This window comes from Crinia signifera, chromosome 2 (assembly GCF_055691185.1).
Source record: "Crinia signifera chromosome 2, ASM5569118v1, whole genome shotgun sequence".
Lineage (NCBI taxonomy): Eukaryota > Metazoa > Chordata > Amphibia > Anura > Myobatrachidae > Crinia > Crinia signifera.
The window spans coordinates 220,716,215-220,736,031 of record NC_139218.1 but is presented as its reverse complement, the minus strand read 5'-3'; the positions used below and the strand labels follow the sequence as shown (position 1 = coordinate 220,736,031).

Genomic DNA, 19,817 nt, shown 5'->3' with positions numbered 1-19,817 from the left:
TGGAAGACTAATGTGCTCAGTAAACAGGTAAATTGTGAAGGACAGATTGGTTGGGAGTGCAAAAAGCACTAGATTAGGACAGGCCTACCCATTGCTCTACAGCTGTTGTGAAATAAAAAAGGTTTCCCAGCATGCTTTGCCAGCTGATCAGTGGAAGGGTGTGCTGGGTCTTTTCGTTTAAAACAGATGGAAAGCTACAAGTTGGTGAGGCCAGCACTAGAACGTAGTCACTGATGCTCATCGGTAACATTTTAAATGTGTATTTGCATCTGTGGTCCCTGAGTGCTGTTCATTTGCAGAGATATGGTAGTGTCAAACGACATGTTGAAAGATGTCATTACTAGAATAGCAGATAGCAAAATGAAAACAGATAAAGGATTTAAGAGCACCTAATAGCGTAAAACAATGACAAAAAAAAAAATCCACTCAGCGTTAAGTGGAAACAATGATGAATAGATCGACCACTTATCTTAGCCAGGTTTTGTTCCCCCTAAAGGGGTGTACACATGGGGCGATTTGGCCATGCTATTTTGACTAGATCATGGGTCTTCAAACTGTGGCCCTCCAGATGTTGTGGAACTACATGTCCCAGCATGCCCTGACAGTTTAGAATACTCTTATAGGAAAAAATGTGGCAATGCATGTTGGAACATGTAGTTTCACAACATCTGGAGGGCCACAGTTTGAAGAGCCATGGACTAGATAGTTAAAATCACCTAGTAGTAGGTTAGCCAGAATTGGTCCCTGTGTACACTGCGGGTGATAGCGATGTGCGGCCCTGTGGTGTCGCTATCACTTAGCCAAATAGACTGTGCAGTCATGTCAATTTTGACTAGCCACCGCACACTGTATTTGACTGTACACACGGGCTGTAGGGGTTAGGGACAGCAGACTGCTATCTCAGGTGGCTTCATCTCAATTAGGATTAGACCAAATCACTAGATCAAAATCGCCCAGTGTGTACACCCCTTAGAAAGTCAACAGACTTGTCTCTATTCCAAACAAAGCTAGTAAAATCATTGCCCTTTTACATTTTGTGTTCATGTGATCGGCTGTGCTGAGTTTTATAAACCTGACGCTTGTAAAGAAACCTCGAGTTGGATTTGTAAAACATCCCATCATAGTTATTCAATCACATTAGTGCTGCTTTGGCTTGTGCTTTGGATCATTGCCTTGCTGAAAAGTGAACTGTCTCCCAAGCTTTGTTTTTCTAGCAGACTCAATTATATATTTTTTTCAGATTTGCCTTGTATTTTTTCACCATCAACTTGTGCACACAGAGGAAAAGAATCCCCACAACATGATACGGTCACACCCCATACTTCATTGTTCGTAAGGATTGCATGCAGAGCTCTGTAGATATAGTTGATTGGTTCACCTTCACTGCATCAGTCTCAGCCACACTGTTAGCCGGCCACACTGTGGCTTCCCTCACAAGTCTCCCTTTTTATTGGCACGGTTTTGTGAGCTAGGCTTGTTGAGGCAGTGTATGGGTTGTATCATGCAGCTTCCATTCTCTCACAATTGTTAGGGCAATATCTTTATTCTGTAGAACTTGAGGTTTCCACAGCACATAGTAAATTCTATGCATTTTTTCGAATTTCATTTGAAACCGCAACAAATAAAGATGGTACATTTATTTAGCAGAGTGGTTTGTAATACAAATACTGTCTGGAATGATCTGTGTCATTTGTAATACAGACAACTGTTACGGAAATAAAAATCTTGTAACATTATGAGTAATTTACTCTGCAGAAAGGAAAACAACATAACTGATCAAAAGCACTATTTTATTGTGCCTACTCTGTGGTACAAATTAAGGTACTTGTTTCCTAGTACAGCGCCTGCGATTTTGATTGTATCCATCGGGTCCAAAAAAATTAAGTCGATCGCATGCGATGGATGCGATTTTTACATCGGAACCAATGTAAAATGGTCCCCGAGAGCCGATTTTACATTGGGCCCAATGTTAAATGCCCCCCAGACCCCAATTTTCATTGTATACCCACCCTGATGGGTCAAATGCCCCCCAACACCAACCCGAAGCGTGGCGAGCGGCGGCGGTACCCTTCCTCCGACCTTTTCATACCCCCACTATCCACGCCGGCGTGGAGTCGATTTTATATAGTGTGGCGAGTGCAGCAAGCCCCGCGAGGGGACGCGCATTACTTCACAGGTATTACGCGTCCGCTCGCCACGCTTCGGGCTCGGTGGCTCGCTGAGCTATATAAAATCAACTCCACGCCAACGTGGATAGTGGGGGTATGAAAAGGTCGGCGGACGCGTACCACCGCCCCTCGCCACGCTTCGGGTTAGCGTTCATCGTGGGGTGGCGTTAACAATGGGGGGGGGGGATTTCACATGTAAAATACCCATAAGGGTGGGTATACAATGAAAAATCGTGTCCATTGGCCCATTTAACATTGTTCCCTATGTAAAATCGCGTCCATCGCATGCCTTAACTTAAGGCATGTGATGGACGCGATTTTTTAATTGTCGGGGAAAAGACTAAAAATAGCCCTGAAATCGCGTCGGTCGCATCCATCGCATACCTTAAGTTAAGGTATGCGATCACCTGCGACGGGCACCGTGCTAGGAAACAAGTACCCAAATTAAAAAAAGAGCAAAAAAACGAAAATCCACTACTAGCAGATTTCTCTTTTTCTGATAAAGGACATAGGGCAATATCCTTTCAATCACCTTCGCTGATTGTTGGTAACAGTCTGGATTGGAGTAATGTATTTAGTCCCAATAAGCCTTCAGGAGCCACGGCTTATCAGTAATTTTCTTCACCTGCCTCAAACAAAGGATAATCCCCGAAAGAAGCCCTGTTTTATGCGATAAAGCGATAACTGGACTGCGGCTTTGCTAAAACATACGTTTCATTAAACCAGTGTGTTTTTGGGCAAAGAAGGTCTTTTTATCAGGCAATCAAATAAAAGGGAAACATTTTTCTCTCCTGATGTTTTAGTGGGAATATCCAGTTACACCTAATCATTTGAGGGTATCTGACTGCAAGTCTACAAAAACAGGAATTTTGGTCTTACCTGTTAATTCTGTTTTTCTGAAGCCATGGTGGATCACTGGTACCATGGGATATTCTAGGTCCTCCAGACCGGGCACCAAGGAGTTAAACTTCTGAGAGTGCAGCTGGGCTGGCCTCCTTAATACCCTGCCCTGGCCCAGGCTAATCAGTTTACTTGCTACCAAAGCCCAAGGAACAGGAAAAGGCGAAGCCGGCCCACCCACCCACACACCCCCCAATACCAGAGTCTTGAAGACAGAGATACACGCAAACACAGCAGATAAGAGCGAAGGGTGGGCGCCCAGTGTTCCACCATGGCTTCAGAAAAACAGAATTAACAGGTAAGACCAAAATTCCTGTATTTGCCCTTCAGCCTATGGTGGACCACTGGTACCATGGGATGTCCTAAAGCAGTCCCTCAAGGGTGGGAACGCTCCCTAACTGCACTGAGGACTCCTCTACCAAATGCTGCATCAGCAGTGGCGAAGTACCTTTAAGGATGCCAGACGCAATCCTGTATCCAGTCCCTCCTGTAAAAAAGTCAATAACCTTGAAAAAGAATATTGCCTAGGAGGCAAATGACGCGTTAAACACCACGCAAAATAAGTCCGCCACACCCTGTGGTAAACTCTAACTGTAGACGGTTTACGAGCAGAAATAATAGTATGAATAACGGTCTGAAAAACCTCTAGCCTTTAAGACCGGCCGCTCAACCGCCATGCCATCAAATTCAGACGGGGAAGGTCTGGATGAAGACAGGGGCCTTGCGTGAGTAAGTCTGGCCGTAGAGGTAGGCGCCACGGGGGTGCGCTGGAGAGATCCTTGAGATCTGCGAACCACACTCGCTTTGGCCAGTTGGGTGCAACCAGAATGGCTATTACCCTTTCCACATGAATCTTTTGAAGAACCCTCTGAAGCAGGGCAATCAGAGAAAAGAGATACACCGTTTGAAACGGCCACAGAACTGCCAGTGCGCCTATTAGAAATGCACCGGGTCTCTTGTGGGTGCTTGTAACAAAGAACCTTGTGGTTTTGCCGTGAGGCCAAACCCACCGCACCACCAACTGGTGAAATACCTCTGAATGGAGGGAAGGAGCATGCAAGGTGAATGGAGACTGTCCTTAGATATAGGAACGTCCACACTAAGTCCTGAACAGACTCTCTCTTGTCCTGGGGAGGAAAACCTGTTGCGACGAGGTATCCAGAAGGGTACCCAGGAAAATCATGTGCTGGGAGGGAATCATGCTTGACTTACGCCAGTTGATGAACCATCTGTATCCCTGTAAAATTGTTACTGTCAGATTGACATGTTCCTGGAGACTCGCCTGAGAGTTTACCATTGGAGAATATCGTCCAGTTATGTCAGGATTCAAATCCCTTGCAGTCGCAAATGGGCTGTCATCACTGTCATCTCCATAGTGATCACACAAATTGTGATGAAGTGACCAAAAAGGCAAGACTCGGAACTGGAAGAGAATTTTCTGAACAGTTTGCTGTTAAGCCCCCTGATGAGAACAAACCCAGTCAGGCAGATGGTTTGTACTTCTGCTCTGGGGCCTGCCCAGTCTAGCGAAATTACCTCATCCTAGGTTTTGGGACCGCTGATGGTAATAAGGCAGTTTTTGGAAGCGGTCCTATTTAGGTATTGGCCACATGAGAACTGTCCACGAGGACTATAAGATCTGAACATTTTGTTCCTGATCTTAGCTCTTCAGACAAGGTACTGTATGTCAAAAGTAAAGGCCAACGAAACTCATGCAGAAGCAAATGCAGGGCATATAACTGCTCCTTAATTTGCATAGATAGAAAATTGGAACAATTCCATAAATCTATCCGTAGGTTCCTTAAGGGACTTAACCAGACGTGCAACATGGGCATCGACTGGTGGTAAGTTTTCCAACCTTTTCTTTTCCTTCCTCACAAGGTTAAAAGGAAAAAACACCTAGTCAAGAGAAAGTTCTTGGTAGGATGTGCCCAGGTCTCCCTAAAGAGCTTTCCCAGCTGTGGAGACGTGAAAACGGACAGGTCCTTCCTTTGAATAAAGGAGGCTGTGCTGTAGGCTGAGGGTCTGGCTTAGGTAAGGACATCCCTAGCAGCCCATACCAACGCAGCCACGCTGGCCATGGACATTTTTTAGTGTCTGACTTTGAAGAAATGGTACTTATGTATTATCTGGGCTCCCATGTTAAATGCAACCCATTTTTTCATACCCCTACCATCCAACTACGCATGGAGTTGATTTTATATAGTGTGGCGAGCGCAGCGAGCCACCGTGCCCGAAGCATGGCGAGCCCCGCGAGGGGACGCGGTCTCATAAGAAAAACGGGAGCCCAGATATTACATAAGTACCGAATAAATTTCTAATGCAAAGCAGAAATCCTCTGGTTGCGAGTCGTCAGACTGCAAAATTTGGCAAGCGAGCAGAAGCTAAGGATTTACGCTTAGCAGATTAGCTCAGATTGTTGCATGGATGCAGAAACCTGCACATACCAGGATAAGCCATGAATTCATGCCGTTTTTCCCTGAGGGGGGTTCGGCTGTGTTACAGCAACATGAGGCGCTGTAGAGGCCTCTGTGAAGCAGCTCCACTTTGGCTCAGCTGAACCTTTTACAGTAGCAAGCAGCAGTAGAGCCACAGAGCAGCTGTCACACATGCCTGTGTAATCCTGTACTGCACAGGTAAAAAACCTGGCACTCAGGTGCCCATATTTATACATGCACAAAGTGCCCCTACCCTTTTGGTGGGATGGGGCCTTTTGAAGACATAGTGACCCTTGTAGAACAAGGAGGGCCGATATGTACACTCACATCGAGAAAACGCACGCACACTAAGTAAGTGAATAGTGGGGCAACAAGACACTGAAAACTATCTATATGGAATAAATAGTTAAAACTACTGCACTGTGAGCCCACCACAGAAGTAGCTGCTGTTTAGGTAAACAGAGGTACTTAACATGGAATGTGTATAATACAATGAAACACCTTAAATTGACATGCAGTATAAACTGGCAGCCAATATATATTTTTAATAGATAAAAAAATCGTCCGATTTCTATTGATAAATCAGATGATATCGATCGGATGCGCGTCCCGCAATAAAACACATTCTAGAGCAATAATCCTAGATAGTTTCACTTTCTGTTTTCCAGACACTAACACTCTGTTCCCAGCTACCAAACACCATGAGGTGAGGTAGGGGACATGTACCCCGACACCAGGACAGTGTTGGTATTGGGTAGTAGTAACCTTCCTCTATCTCTCTCTCTCACACTAATCACCATGAGGTGAGGTAGCTGTGCATGACATAGGCTGTGACAGGCAGCTCCACACTCCTCTGCTATAATGCCTAACCCACAGCACCTGGTGTGCACATGTGGTCTCCCACTCCAGTACTAACCAGGCCCCACACTGCTCAGCTGCCAAGATTAGATGAAATTAGGTCTATCCAGTGTGGTATGGCTGTAGGTTTGGGAGAATGAGAGGAGAGAGGGAGAAGATGGGAGCCCTGTGTGGCAGAAAGCCCCTGAAGGGAACCGTCTACTGGGTTGTGGAGACAAATCACACACACAGCCTTAATTAGGACAGTGGGTAATGACAGGCACTACACTAATTGGAAGAGACACAAACATAAGATAAGTGTCTCTGTTATCTGCTTCTGTGAGCCTACCACAGTAGTAATAAACTGTAAAGTACCAGAGTATACTAAATAAAAACACAGATAACCTGAATTAGGCCCCCATTTATCATTGATCGCATTTACAATGCGATCTGGGCGGAATATTACCGCCCAGGATCGCATTGTAAAATGCGATCCTATCACCTGAATTTATTACCTGCTAGGCACAGGTACAAGGTTCCGAAAGGAGCCCGTCCCTGCGATGCCTGGAGCTGGAAGCCGGGGGTCTGCGCATGCGCGGTTATGCGCTGCCCCCCCCCCCCCTGCTGACCGCACTGCCGCTCGGGCAGTGCGATATGTAGCCATAGGCTACAACGGGCTATCGCCACATTAGAATGGCGATAGCCCAGTGGTGCGATGCCGGGCTGCCCGATGTTGATACAGCTTCGCATCCCCCATAGAAACCTATGGGGGATGCGGGCGGCGGCGCTGCAGGGGGGGGATCGCAGCGGGGATCGGAGGTTCCTGCTGCGGTCCCCTGTGATACATTAGAGGATACTTAATATTTGCGGTTGATAAATGCGGCCCTTAGTGAGAAAAAATAGGGTAAAAATTAACCCCTATATAGGCATCTACTCCCAACAACCAGCACCATGAGGTGAGGAAGGGGGAATATGCAACCTGACACCAGGACAGTGCAGGACAGGGAGGCATAACACTAAGCGCCAGCAGTCTCTCCTTCAAGTCTCCCTCCGTGCAGCATAGGCAGTGTCTGACTAACACTCTGGCACACCTGTTTGAAACAGGCACCAGAAGGAAGGAGAGAGGCGGGAGTGATGTCAACCAGGCAGTAAATTTTAAACAAAGGACCTACACTGGGGCTGGGGGTGGAGCTATGGGCTGCTCAAAAAAAATAACCCCCTCCCGGAGGGCCTAGAGGGGAGACCGAAAAAAACGGGACCCCGCTGCCGGGACCGCCGGCGTTGCCTCCTCCGCCAGTGGTGGTCGCCGCTATAGGTATGCTGGAGCCCCAAACTGGGACTCCGCTTACCTGACTGAAGCTTCCAGACCCTGCAGCGGCTCCCCCGATGCCTTGTGGAGATGCTGAGGCATCTGGACATGGAGGTCAGAGACCCAGCACAGCGTGCTTCCTTCTGTTGCAGTGCACTGTGCACAGCGCCTGCAGCAGGCAACCTACAGCATCTGGTGTTCCCATGAGGTCTCCCACAAAAGTACTAACCAGGCCCAACACTGCTTAGCTGCCAAGATCGGATGAGATTCAGTGTGGTATGGCTGTAAGTTGAAATAAAAGAAAAAATGAAGTTTAAACCAGGGCTGAAACAGCCCTACTCCTACAAATGTGCCTGTTCCTGAGGCACCAAGAAAAAAACTGATTAGCCTGAGGCAGGGCAGGGCATTAAGGAGGCCAGCCCAGCTGCACTCAGAAGTTTAACTCCTTGGTGCCCGGTCTGGAGGACCTAGAATATCCCATGGTACCAGTGGTCACCCATAGGCTGAAGGAAAAACACTATTACATTCTGGGGTATGGAGTGAATGGTACTCAACTCCACGATTTTGCTTTCAAATCATTGGGAAATGTAATTCCAGGATAGAAGGCCTGCGCTAACCTGCAAATATGAAAATTCAGCGATTATTGAATGACTGTGTATATATATCCTGTAAGCCCGAGGTTCCCAAACGCGGCCCTCAAGGCACCCCAATGGTCCAGGTATTAAGTATATCCATTCTTGGCCACAGGTGACTTAATTAGGAACTCAGTCAGTCTGATTTAACCATCTGTGCTGAGCCATGGATATACCTAAAACCAGGACCGTTGGGGTGCCTTGAGGACCGTGTTTGGGAACCTCTGCTGTAAGCATCAGGCATGCAAAATAGCAAAAGTATAATAGCAAAAGAAGATGCGTATGTATTTTAAATGCAATCCCCTTGCAATTTGACTTACAGGAAGCCAGTATTTAGGAGTGGTAATGTGACAATTTCTGGGAACCTCAAAAAAAAAAAGGTACATCGGGACCCCCCAAAATCGTGTCGATCGCATCGCATGCAACCAAATCGCATGCGATGGACGCGATTTTTACATTGGAATCAATGTAACTTGGTCCCTGAGACCCGATTTTACATTGGCCCCAATGTTAAATGGATTCCAGACCCCAATTTTTATTGTTTCCCAACCCTGACAGGTCAAATGCCCCCCCATTGTTAACGCCACCCCACGATCAACGTGGCGAGCGGCGGCGGTAAGCGTCCTCTGACCTTTTTATACCCCCACTATCCAAGTTGGTGTGGAGTTGATTTTATATAGTGTGGCGAGCGCAGTGTGCCACCGAGCCCGAAGCGTGGCGAGGCGAGCCCCGCGCATTACTTCACAGGTATAACGCGTCCGCTCCCCACGCTTCGAGCTCGGTGGCTTGTCAGGGAAAAGGCTAAAAATAACCCTAAAAGCACGTTGGTCGCGTCCATCGCATACCTTAACTTAAGGTATGCGATCACCTATGACGGGCGCCGTGCTAGGAAACAAGTACCGAAAAAAATGCCCAATCGTTTCAAGGGAGGGTCTGTGACATCAGTGATGGCCTTGATCAGCCTGTCTCGGATTAGTGGAAGGGTCAGGAGCTACTCACATCCGCAGTAAATCTTTCAATGGTTCGGTGAAGTGTGCATGGATTTGCCAACCAATGCGAGTTAGAGATCCATTCGCAATTCAGTCACGAATTTACAAGTGGCATGTTTTCTGTCTGGGACATAGGTGGGCAACAGGCGGCCCGCGAGACGCTTTTGTCTGGCCCGCCGAACAAACATTTTAATATTACATGCGGCCCGCGAGCACCATTTCTTTATTTAAATGTGTGTTTTAAAAAAAATACTTTGATATTGCTGCCGTCGCCGTTAAAGTCCGTCTGTGCCTGCCGCGCACAGCATTACTGGGAGTGTGGGAGTGGACGTGATGATGCGGCAGCCGGCTCTGCACCATTGGTTGGCGCTGCCGCGTCACCGCGTCCCCTCCCACGCTTCCAGGAATACTGTGTGCGGCAGGCACAGACGGAGATGGGCATTAACGGCGGCAGCAGTAGTACTTCCATAAAGTGTCAGCGTGTCCCCAGGCTGAGTGTCCCAATGCTGAAAAGGTATTTTGTGCGCATCAGGCACAGTCCTGCATAAAGTGTTTTGGCGGACAAATATGTGAGGCTGAAAAACGGCTGCTAACAGGCAATAATTTTTTGGCATTAGTGTTGTGTGTGAATATATATATATATACACACACATACATACATACCCACACAGTGTGTGTATGTATGAAATATATATATCTTACACACACACTGGATAGATAGATAGATATAGATATATATATATATATATATATATATATATATATATATATATATATATATATATATATATATATATATATATATATATATATATATATATATATATATATATATATATATAGATATATATAGGCACTCCACAGCAAATGGCAATGACTTCTGGCGCATTCTCGAGATATAGTGCAGTTTTGTACCGAAGTACTGCGATGGCATTCACAGGACTTAATTTTTTTTAAATAAAATGCAGACCATACTTTTAAAGGATTAAATCCTGTGAGTGCCGCCACAGTACTGTGGTACAAACCTGCACTATATATATATAATATTTTTATATCATATCCTGGAAAGTAAATATTCTTGATAAAAAATCTTAAAGCATTTTTTGTGATTTGTATTGTATATAGTACAAGATATTATGTGTGCGGCCCTCGAATATTTTCTGGTTTTGTTAAGCGGCCCTCCAGCTAAAATAGTTGCCCACCCCTGGTCTGGGAGGCAGCTATCTACTTGCAGTTACCTGCAACGTTGCAGATTAGCGATCCAAGCTGAATTGGGGCCAGAGTGTTCACACCATAGAGATGTCAGATAAATGCCATAGCTGAGAGCAGAATTTGTACATGGGGCCTTATTCTAGTTCACTCTTAGAGGCAAATTCCTTCTCAAATTGGCAAAACCATGTGCACTGCAGGTGGGGCAGATGTAACATGTGCAGATAGAATTAGATTTGGGTGGGGTTTTTCTTCAAAGTGAGATCTATATTGCAGTGTAAAAATAAAGCAGCCAGTATTTACCCTGCACAGAAATAAACTAACTCACCCACCCAAATCTAATTCTATCTGCACCTGTTACATCTGCCCCCCCTGCAGTGCACATGGTTTTGTCCATCTGAGAAGGAATTTGCCTCCAAGAGTGAACTAGAATAAGGCCCATGGTCACCCAGCAATTCAAATAATTTCCTAAAGAAACCACATAAACACAAAAGGAGCTAGATATACTTTGGGGGAGCGCCTGGATCTATTCTAATCAGCACGCTGCTAAATCAGACATCTGGATCTCTGCCCATACCCATCCTTGGGTGCAAGCAGAAATCCAACAAAACTAGGTTTTTAGTGAACAAAAAAGTGTATACTGCTCTCCAATCAACATAAAATGCTTGACAAAAATATATGTATTTCATTTGGAACAGTATATGCTGATCTGAAATTAAATACCTGTTATATGCTGAACAATTAGCTTGGCACTAAGGATTAAAATATATGGAATACTTTTATTCAGCCACTGATAGACAGGCATGAGTTCCGAGTTACTGTTGCCGTGTTCTCTTGTGTCTGTGCTATTTGGCTCTTCTTGTCCACCCGTGTCATCAGAATTAGAGTGTGTATGGCCATGTCGACTCTGAAGACGTATGGTTGGTCTGACATGTTTGGTGGCAGACCTCGTTACATTGTCAGAATTCGACGGGTGCATATTTATTGCCACATCTCCTGTATTGCAGGAACCTTCTGCTGCAGGACGAGAAGCAGGAAAGGGAAGGCTGGCTGAAGAGCTGTCATTTCCAGTCTGATGGGCATGTCCAGAGCTTGTTTGCATGATGATGGTATTATTGTCTATATTACCAACGTCACTGCTACATTTCCTGAATTAAAAATACAATATAAATTAAAAGTTTTTAACGTACAAGAGACTTTTTGAACCACAACAATGAATAGAACAGATGGAACAGCCTCTCTCAATGTATAAAAAGTTCCATATACATGAAAATAACAATTAAAATGACTTTGTGCCTTTTACCCAAGTGGGCCAATCTGGGCATTTTTTACCAGAGAGGGCAAAGACCAGTAGGAAATAGTTGCTTGCAATAAGTACTGGGGCAAAAAAAAAAAAGACCATTTGGTACTTGTGTAATATCTGGGCGCCCGATTTTGACATCGGGTCTAAAAAAATCGCATGCGATGCGACCGATTTAACCCAATTTTTACATTGGATCCAATGTTAAATGGTCCCTGAGACCCGATTTTACATTGGAGCACATGTTAAATGCCCCACAGACCCCATTTTTAATTGTATACCCACCCTGATGGGTAATTACTATGTGAAATGCCCCCCCATTGTTAACGCCATGCCACGATCAATGTCAACCCGAAGCATGGCGAGCGGCGGCGGTACATGTCCTCCGACCTTTTCATACCCCCACTATCCACATTGGCGTGGACTTGATTTTATATAGTGCAGCGAGCCACCGAGCCCGAAGCGTGGCGAGCCCCGCAAGGGGCTGCAGAATACGAGCCTGAAGCGTGGCGAGCCCCGCGGAATACATGTTAAGTAATCCGCGTCCGCTCGCCACGCTTCAGGCTCGTCTTCCCCGTCCACTCGCCACGCTTCGGGCTCGGTGGCTCGCCACACTACATAAAATGAACTCCATGCCCATGGGGGTATGAAAAGGTCAGAGGACGTGTACCACTGCGCTCGCCACGCTTCGGGTTGGCGTTGATCGTGGGGTGGCGTTAATGAGGGGGCATTTGACCAAATAATTAACCATCAGGGTGGGTATACAATGAAAAATCAGGTCTGGGGGGCATTTAACATTGGATCCAATGTAAAATCGGGTCTGAGGTACAATTTAACATTGGGTCAAATGGCAAAATCGGGTCGGTCGCGTCGCATGCTATTATAATGGCATGCGATGCGACCGATTTTTTAATTGTACAGGAACGTCTTAAAACCCCCGAAAATCGGGTCCCATCGCATGCGATTAAAAAATCGGGTGCCCAGATATTACACAAGTACCGACCATTTTTCAAAACTAGATAAATCCAACCCCTATTAATATTCAACTATACAGGAGAAACCTCCCATTTTCCAAAATTTTCTACTTTCCTCCTCCTCCCTCCTGTTCGCACAGCACTCTTCTTTTATTTCAACTACAGCTCTCTTACTCATCTACAATCTATACCTGCATATATTCTCTTTCACTTCCTTATATCTCAGCTGTATTGTTTACTAAGAATTGTGCTTTAATTGTGTTATGTCTAGTTCTGTGTACCCTGTACTGTTCTAATGTGTTCTATATGTACGGTGATGACTGGTGCAATCACCATGTTGGGCCGCTGATTGGCTGCCTGGGTGCTGCACAGCTCAGTAATTATATGTTCCCCATGTCCATGTCCCTCATTAGAGTACATCTAGTATACATATACCTGTACTGTTACTGGCTACCTATCTGGCGCCGCTGAATGGCTGCCTGGGTACTGCACAGCTCGGTAATTATATGTTCCCCATGTCCGCGTCCCTCATTAGAATGTGTCTTGTGAATATTTGTACGTGTGATGTATATCTGTTCTGCCATTGTTACTCGTTCCTTGTACTGATAACCCTTTGTATTACAGTATGTGCATTGTTATTTTTAATGTCTGTAAAGCGCCTTGAGTCCTGTGGGAGAAAGCACGCTATATAAATAAAAAAACTTACACAAACACTTGTTCATTGCAGAATTCCTACATAAACATATTACTGGTGACATTTGTCATGACAGTATTGGAGCATACATGTATAAAAACAAATGTGCCAAACTAACTGCGAATAGTCTAAATACCCCTGACCACTCTAAAAACTGCCAAGTATGTTAGTCTATGGCCACTAAACACCCAATAACACCAGACAGACACATTGTTGAATAGTATCATGCATGCTGAGACTTGAAATAGGATTGTTCAGCAGCTGAATAATAACTATAGAAGAGAATCCTTTTTCCTCCAGGGAACACTTGGAAAGCGGGTGAGAGTAAAATGCCAAGGTTTTCAAGGGGACTGGTGTATGTTTACAGTAGTCAATGGCAGTGACAAGGACAGTAATAGAAAAATAAGCTTCATCGGTTGGATAGAAGGGATGTTTAAAAAAAAAAAAAAGGGTGAAACATGTGGTATCCACAGTGTCAATAAATTCCCTAAAAACAATCATAAGGGAGGGGTGGAGGAAAGGAACATGTTGCAAGAGAGGTGGTAGCGATAGGGTAAAGGGATGGAAGGCAGCAAGAGGAAAGAAAAGCGTAGATGTTGAAGTCACACACAGAATAATGCTGGTCACACATCAGACCAATTTTCCTCCAACCATCCAACTAGTTGGTTGGATGGAATAAAAACCTGGTACTGGATAGGAGAAAATGCAATTTTTAATTAAGTCATTTGTTTTCCAATTCGGGAAAATAGACAACTGTCACTCAGACAATGTACGGTAGTTGGACCTATTTGATTTAAACAATTTCACTGAAGGTTTTTGTCCATTCTCCTGAGTTTTTGAGAAAATTGCTTATTGGCATTTGCCCCCATACAGGAACAGATTTTCAGTCCAACCAACCAACGGTTGGAGGAAAATTGGTCTGATGTGATGCCAGCATAAGTGAGCAGAGGTCAGAGGAGAGAAAGTAGGAGAGCCAGGCACAGAACTTATCAAGGAAGTGGACAACAAGACCAGGGGGTGATACATGGTCAATGGCACACAGAATTGAAAGAGATGAATCAAATGGTAAACCAATGTAAAAAGAGTGGTCAGACAGAACGAAGAAAGGTAAAGTATGTGTGAGGTAAAATGCACAATGTAGGTTTCCTGTTGCTGGCACACTGTTTGGAAACTGCTCCTAGATCTTGTTTAATGCAATATCCATGTCATAAAAGCTGTGCAGCAGAGACCTTGAGGAAAGCCCCTGCCTCTCTCCCAGCTCTCCCTGTTTGCCTTGATACCACAGCATCTACTATCCACCTGGTAATCCAACAGTTCAATGTTTTTCACACCCCCTTCATAGACTACATCACCCATGCATGCCCCCTCACGGTGCTGAAGGGAATAACCACCCCTTTCTGGCGCACAGCCCAATACTTAACTCTGTGGCAATAATGAACCATGTATTGGGCTAATAGAAAACAGAAAGGAAGGAGGAAGAGAAAAGAGTGGCAAAGCAACATAATGTGGGCAGAAAGAGGATAAGATGGAGGAACATGGGTAAATATAGGTGCGGAAAGAGGGGTAGATAAAATATAGGACAGGGAAATGGGGGAAACTGCCAATGCTGGACACAACAGTGTTGGGTACGGTCCATAAAATATCATCAGAATGTTGATATTTTGTTGGTTTATTAACCACTTTTTCTCTCTCCAGTATTTTTATTCCTTCCTTTTAATTGTAGTATAAAGGGACACATTTGAAATAATAAATGAGAGTAGAGAGTAATAGGTATTATTCATCCCACCAGAGTGTCAAAATAGCCGACTACTGCTTCTCTTTCTGTCACAGTTCTGAAATAAAATAACAGCAGGTACTGGAAGGAATGAAATCTGATCTGGTCGGTGCTGCCCTGACACTGACGGCTACAGGATACACAGTGCACGCAGCCACTATAGCAAAGCCATGGAGTTTCACAACTTCACCCATACACGGTTGTTGTTTTCTCTGAATCACAGAACCTCAGGTAGCTAAACGTCAGACTCGGAGCAGCCAGCGACACAACAGTAGCTGCCAGCACTTCCAGACTACATTTACTGACAGCCAGCATCTGTCTGACGTATCTTACTTGTGTTATCAAAAAGTGTGAGGGAGAAGCTCCCCATGAAGGAAACTGCCCCCAGTGCCGCAGACGACTATCAGTGTCAGCGCCATGGCTGCGCTGATTCAAGCACAAGTCCCGCTATTTATTTTGATATGAGAGTAACGGTCAGTCAGTAAATGCAGTGACGCCCGGCAGCCCGCACACCCCGGTCACAAGCCCCCCCCGTCACCGGGTATTAATTTACGAACACACGTCCTCACCGCTCATCGCTTGGCCGTAGCTTCATGCTGCCCCCTGCACCTTGCTGCCCATGTCTGTATACCCGACGCGGCGCTCAGCAGCCAACACCACCGGCCCAGGTGACGTGCTCTGCCTGCTGACAGTATGCGCTCAGGTTCCGGGTGCTGCTGCTGCTGGAGGGGAGCCCGGAACCCGTACTACAGCGGGAAACGTCATCAGGAAGGCGGAGCATACGCCTGCCACTGCATACCGCTCTGCTACACGTCATCACGAAGGGCAACGGAGTGACGTAGGCGCATGGTTGCCAAGGGACAGGTGCTTGGCGTCTGTGGGCTCTAGTAACGGGGTTATGCCCTGCTGCTTTTCACACACAGACACAGGTGCCTGCTGTCGCTGGTAGGTATGCTCCATCAGTGCGCTTTATAGCGCATGGGTTACACATTCTGCAATTCTGTGAATTTCTAGATGCTAACAAATATAACAAACTTTCCAAGTAGTAGAGTTGTCTATAGAAACCAATCAGGTTTTTACCTATCATTTTATAGACCTGGGGTAGCCAACTCCAGTCCTCGAGAGCTACCAACAGTGCGTGTTTTCCAGGTTTTCTTATAGAATCACAAATTAAGTAATTAGCTCCACCTGTGGATCTTTTAAAATGTGTCATTGATGAGTGTACCTGTGTACAAGCTAGGTGCTCTGGAAAATGTGAACTGTTGGTAGCTCTTGAGGACTGGAATTGGCTACACCTGTTATATACTGTACTAAATTCAAGGTAGAACATGATTGGTTCCTATAGCAACTTCTCTACTTTAGTAGATTTGTTACAATAAATTTTGCTATTTACTATCAAACTACTGTAAGTGGTCGGACTACACGCTGGCTTTTATTGTTTTGTAAAAAAATAAAATAAAGTTCAGTAAAATATAATTAATAATGTTTTTTTTGTGAGATGCAGGGTTTTCTTGCAGCAGTTCATTAATGGGATTCAGGGTACTTGTGGAGTATCACGGCTCCCACGACCTGCATCGTATGCAGATTGTATGCATATGATGGCATACGATGCGATGCAATGTTTTACCGATTTTTGACTATTTTTGCTCAAAAATCAAATGCCATCGCATAACATCGTATGCCATATGTAGTGGCATACGGTGTCATACGATGCGATACGATGTTTTACCGATTTTTGAGCAAAAATGGTCAAAAATCTGTAAAACATCAAATGGCATCGTATGCCATATGTAGTGGCATACGATGTCATACGATGCGATACGATGTTTTACAGATTTTTGAGCATTTTAGCTCAAAAATCGTATGCGATCGCATCGGATGCCATACGATGGCATGCGATGCGATGGCACCCGATTTTGGACTGAAATGCATCAGAATGCATTGAAATGTGTATTAAAGTAGTGAAATGCCCCCAAATGCCATTTTTCATAGTGCACCACCCCCACTATCAACGTCAACCCGAAGCGTGGCGAGCGCAGCGAGCCCGCGAGGGGCGGCGGTACGCGTCCTACGACCTTTTCATACCCCCACTATCCACGTCGGTGTGGAGTTGAGAACAGAATAGTGTGGCGAGCGCAGCGAGCCACCGAGCCCGAAGCGTGGCGAGGGGACGCGGATACCTTCACAGCTATACGCGTCTCCTCGCGGGCTTTACAGGTATCCGCGTCCCCTCGCGGGGCTCGCTGCGCTCGCCACACTTCGGGCTCGGTGGCTCGCTGCGCTCGCCACACTATTCTATTCTCAACTCCACGCCGACGTGGATAGTGGGGGTATGAAAAGGTCGTAGGACGCGTACCGCCGCCCCTCGCAGGCTCGCAGCGCTCGCCACGCTTCGGGTTGACGTTGATAGTGGGGGTGGTGCACTATGAAAAATGGCATTTGGGGGCATTTCACTACTTTAATACACATTTCAATGCATTCTGATGCATTTCAGTGCAAAATCGGGTGCCATCGCATCGCATCGGATGCCATCGTATGGCATCCGATGCGATCGCATACGATTTTTGAGCTAAAATGCTCAAAAATCGGTAAAACATCGTATCGCATCGATGGCATACGATGCCATGCGATGTTTTACCGATTTTTCACCATTTTTGCTCAAAAATCGGTAAAACATCGTATTGCATCGTATGACATCGTATGCCACTACATATGGCATACGATGTTATGCGATGTTTTACCGATTTTTGACCATTTTGGCTCAAAAATCGGTAAAACATCGTATCGCATCGTATGACATCGTATGCCACTACATATGGCATACGATGCCATGCGATGGCATACGATTTTTGAGCAAAAATGCTCAAAAATCGGTAAAACATTGCATCGCATCGTATGCCATCGTATGCCACTACATATGGCATACGATGCCATACGATGGGAGCCGTGATACTCCACAAGTACCGGATTCAGTATGAAATCCCGGCGGTCGGGATCCCGGCGTTCAAAATCCCGACGCCGAAATCCCGACAAGGGGGGACGTGGATCGCTCCCCCTTGAGGGCTCGCTGCGCTCGCCACGCAGTGGGCCCGGTGCCTCGCTACGCTCGGCACACTAATTTATTCTCCCTCCAGGGGTGTCGTGGACACCCACGGAGGGAGAAAGTGTCAGGATTTCGGCGGTCGGGATTCTGGCGTCGGGATTCTGAACGCCGGGATCCCGACCGCCGGGATTTTAACTGCATCCCCATCAATGATCCCATTTGCAATGCAATCTGGGTGCGATCCTATCCCTATAGATCAGTGGTAGCCAACTACAGTCCTGTAGAGCTACCAACAGTTCACATTTTCCAGACAATCTAGCTGCTGCAGAGGTGCACGCATTACTCAATGACACATTTTAAAAGATCCACAGGTGGAGCTAATTACTTCACTTGTGATTCTGTGAGGAGACCTGGGAAACATTAACTGTTGGTAGCTCTCGAGGACTGGAGTTGGCTACCCCAGATATAAATTGTAAGCTTGCGAGCAGGGGCTTCCTACCTCTGTCAGTTTGTTTCTATCCACTTTTATCACTGTTGTTTCCAATTGTAAAGCGCAATGGAATATGCTGCGCTATATAAGAAACTGTGGTACTTGTGTAGTTTCACTGCGGCAGTTACATAGTCAGCATAGTGTCCCTGTCAGACTCAGCATAGTGTTCCCGCAGCCAGCATAGTCAGCATCCCTGTCAGTATCAGTGCAGTGTTCCCACCCGTTCGTGGCTAGCCGGAGCTTACGTAGTTAGTGTAGTCAGTCAGCGCTTATTACATTGTGTGGGAACTATTGACCATTTTAACCTGCCTGACATGACAGGTGTGAATGTGTTCCTGAAACACCCCCACTATCCACGGCAGCCCAAAGCATGGCGAGCGGACGCAGTACGCATCCTCCCGACTTGTTCATACCCCCACTATCTACGTCGGTGTGGAGTTGATTTTATAAAGTGCGGTGAGCGGATGCAGAATACACGTCAAGTAATCCACTCGCGGGGGTCATTGCGATCGCCACACTTTATAAAATCAACTTCATGCTGACGTGGATAGTGGGGGTATGAATGGGTCGGGATGATGTGTACCACGTCCTCTCGCGGGGTTCGCTACGCTTTGGGCTGGTGTGGATAGTGCGGGTTTGAAATAGCGGCATTTGCCAGTATGTAACATGGAGCACTGGCAAATGCGTCCTTTATTGTGCATGAGATGCACTTGCGCACCCCCCCCCCCCCCCCATTCGTGCAGGTAGGGTGGCCAACTCATCCCTTTAATCCGGGACACATGTTAATTACACAGGTTCTGTGGGAGATTAAACCAGGTGATGTGGAGTCTTGAGGTGTGGCAGTTTAAAACCAGGGGAAAGCCGGCCACAGAACCTGTGTAATTAATATGTGTCCCGGATTAAAGGGATGAGTTGTTCACCCTACGTGCAGGAGACACATGCGCTACCAAACCCCTAACCATGTCCGTCTCCCTGAAGCGGACACAGGCAGGGTTTCCATACCCTGCCGCAAGAATTACTGAGATGGACGGAGCTCCTCCCTGCCGACGCCCGCATGATC

At 46.1% G+C, this 19,817-nt stretch overlaps 2 protein-coding genes and 2 pseudogenes across 3 annotated transcripts in view; 1 reads left to right on the top strand and 3 right to left on the bottom strand.

Moving 5' to 3' along the window:
- RNFT1 (ring finger protein, transmembrane 1) overlaps positions 1-16,058 on the bottom strand; it is a 56,200-nt gene extending 40,142 nt beyond the window's left edge. The window contains exons 1-2 of the mRNA XM_083173758.1: positions 15,794-16,058; positions 11,206-11,630 (exon numbers count right to left, since the gene is read on the bottom strand). Coding sequence (XP_083029884.1) covers positions 11,206-11,630; positions 15,794-15,819 — 451 coding nt within the window. The 5' untranslated portion in view covers positions 15,820-16,058. The remainder of the gene's footprint in view (positions 1-11,205; positions 11,631-15,793) is intronic.
- On the bottom strand, positions 6,374-6,492 carry LOC146061914 (5S ribosomal RNA; annotated as a pseudogene).
- Positions 7,833-7,942, bottom strand: LOC146061743 (5S ribosomal RNA; annotated as a pseudogene).
- LOC146060500 (uncharacterized) overlaps positions 15,630-19,817 on the top strand; it is a 334,626-nt gene continuing 330,438 nt past the window's right edge. Inside the window, exon 1 of one of the 2 annotated variants that reach the window (XM_083173756.1) lies at positions 15,630-16,169. The gene's annotated coding sequence lies outside the window, so the exon portion shown is untranslated. The remainder of the gene's footprint in view (positions 16,170-19,817) is intronic. The other variant, XM_083173755.1, reaches the window with a different exon arrangement.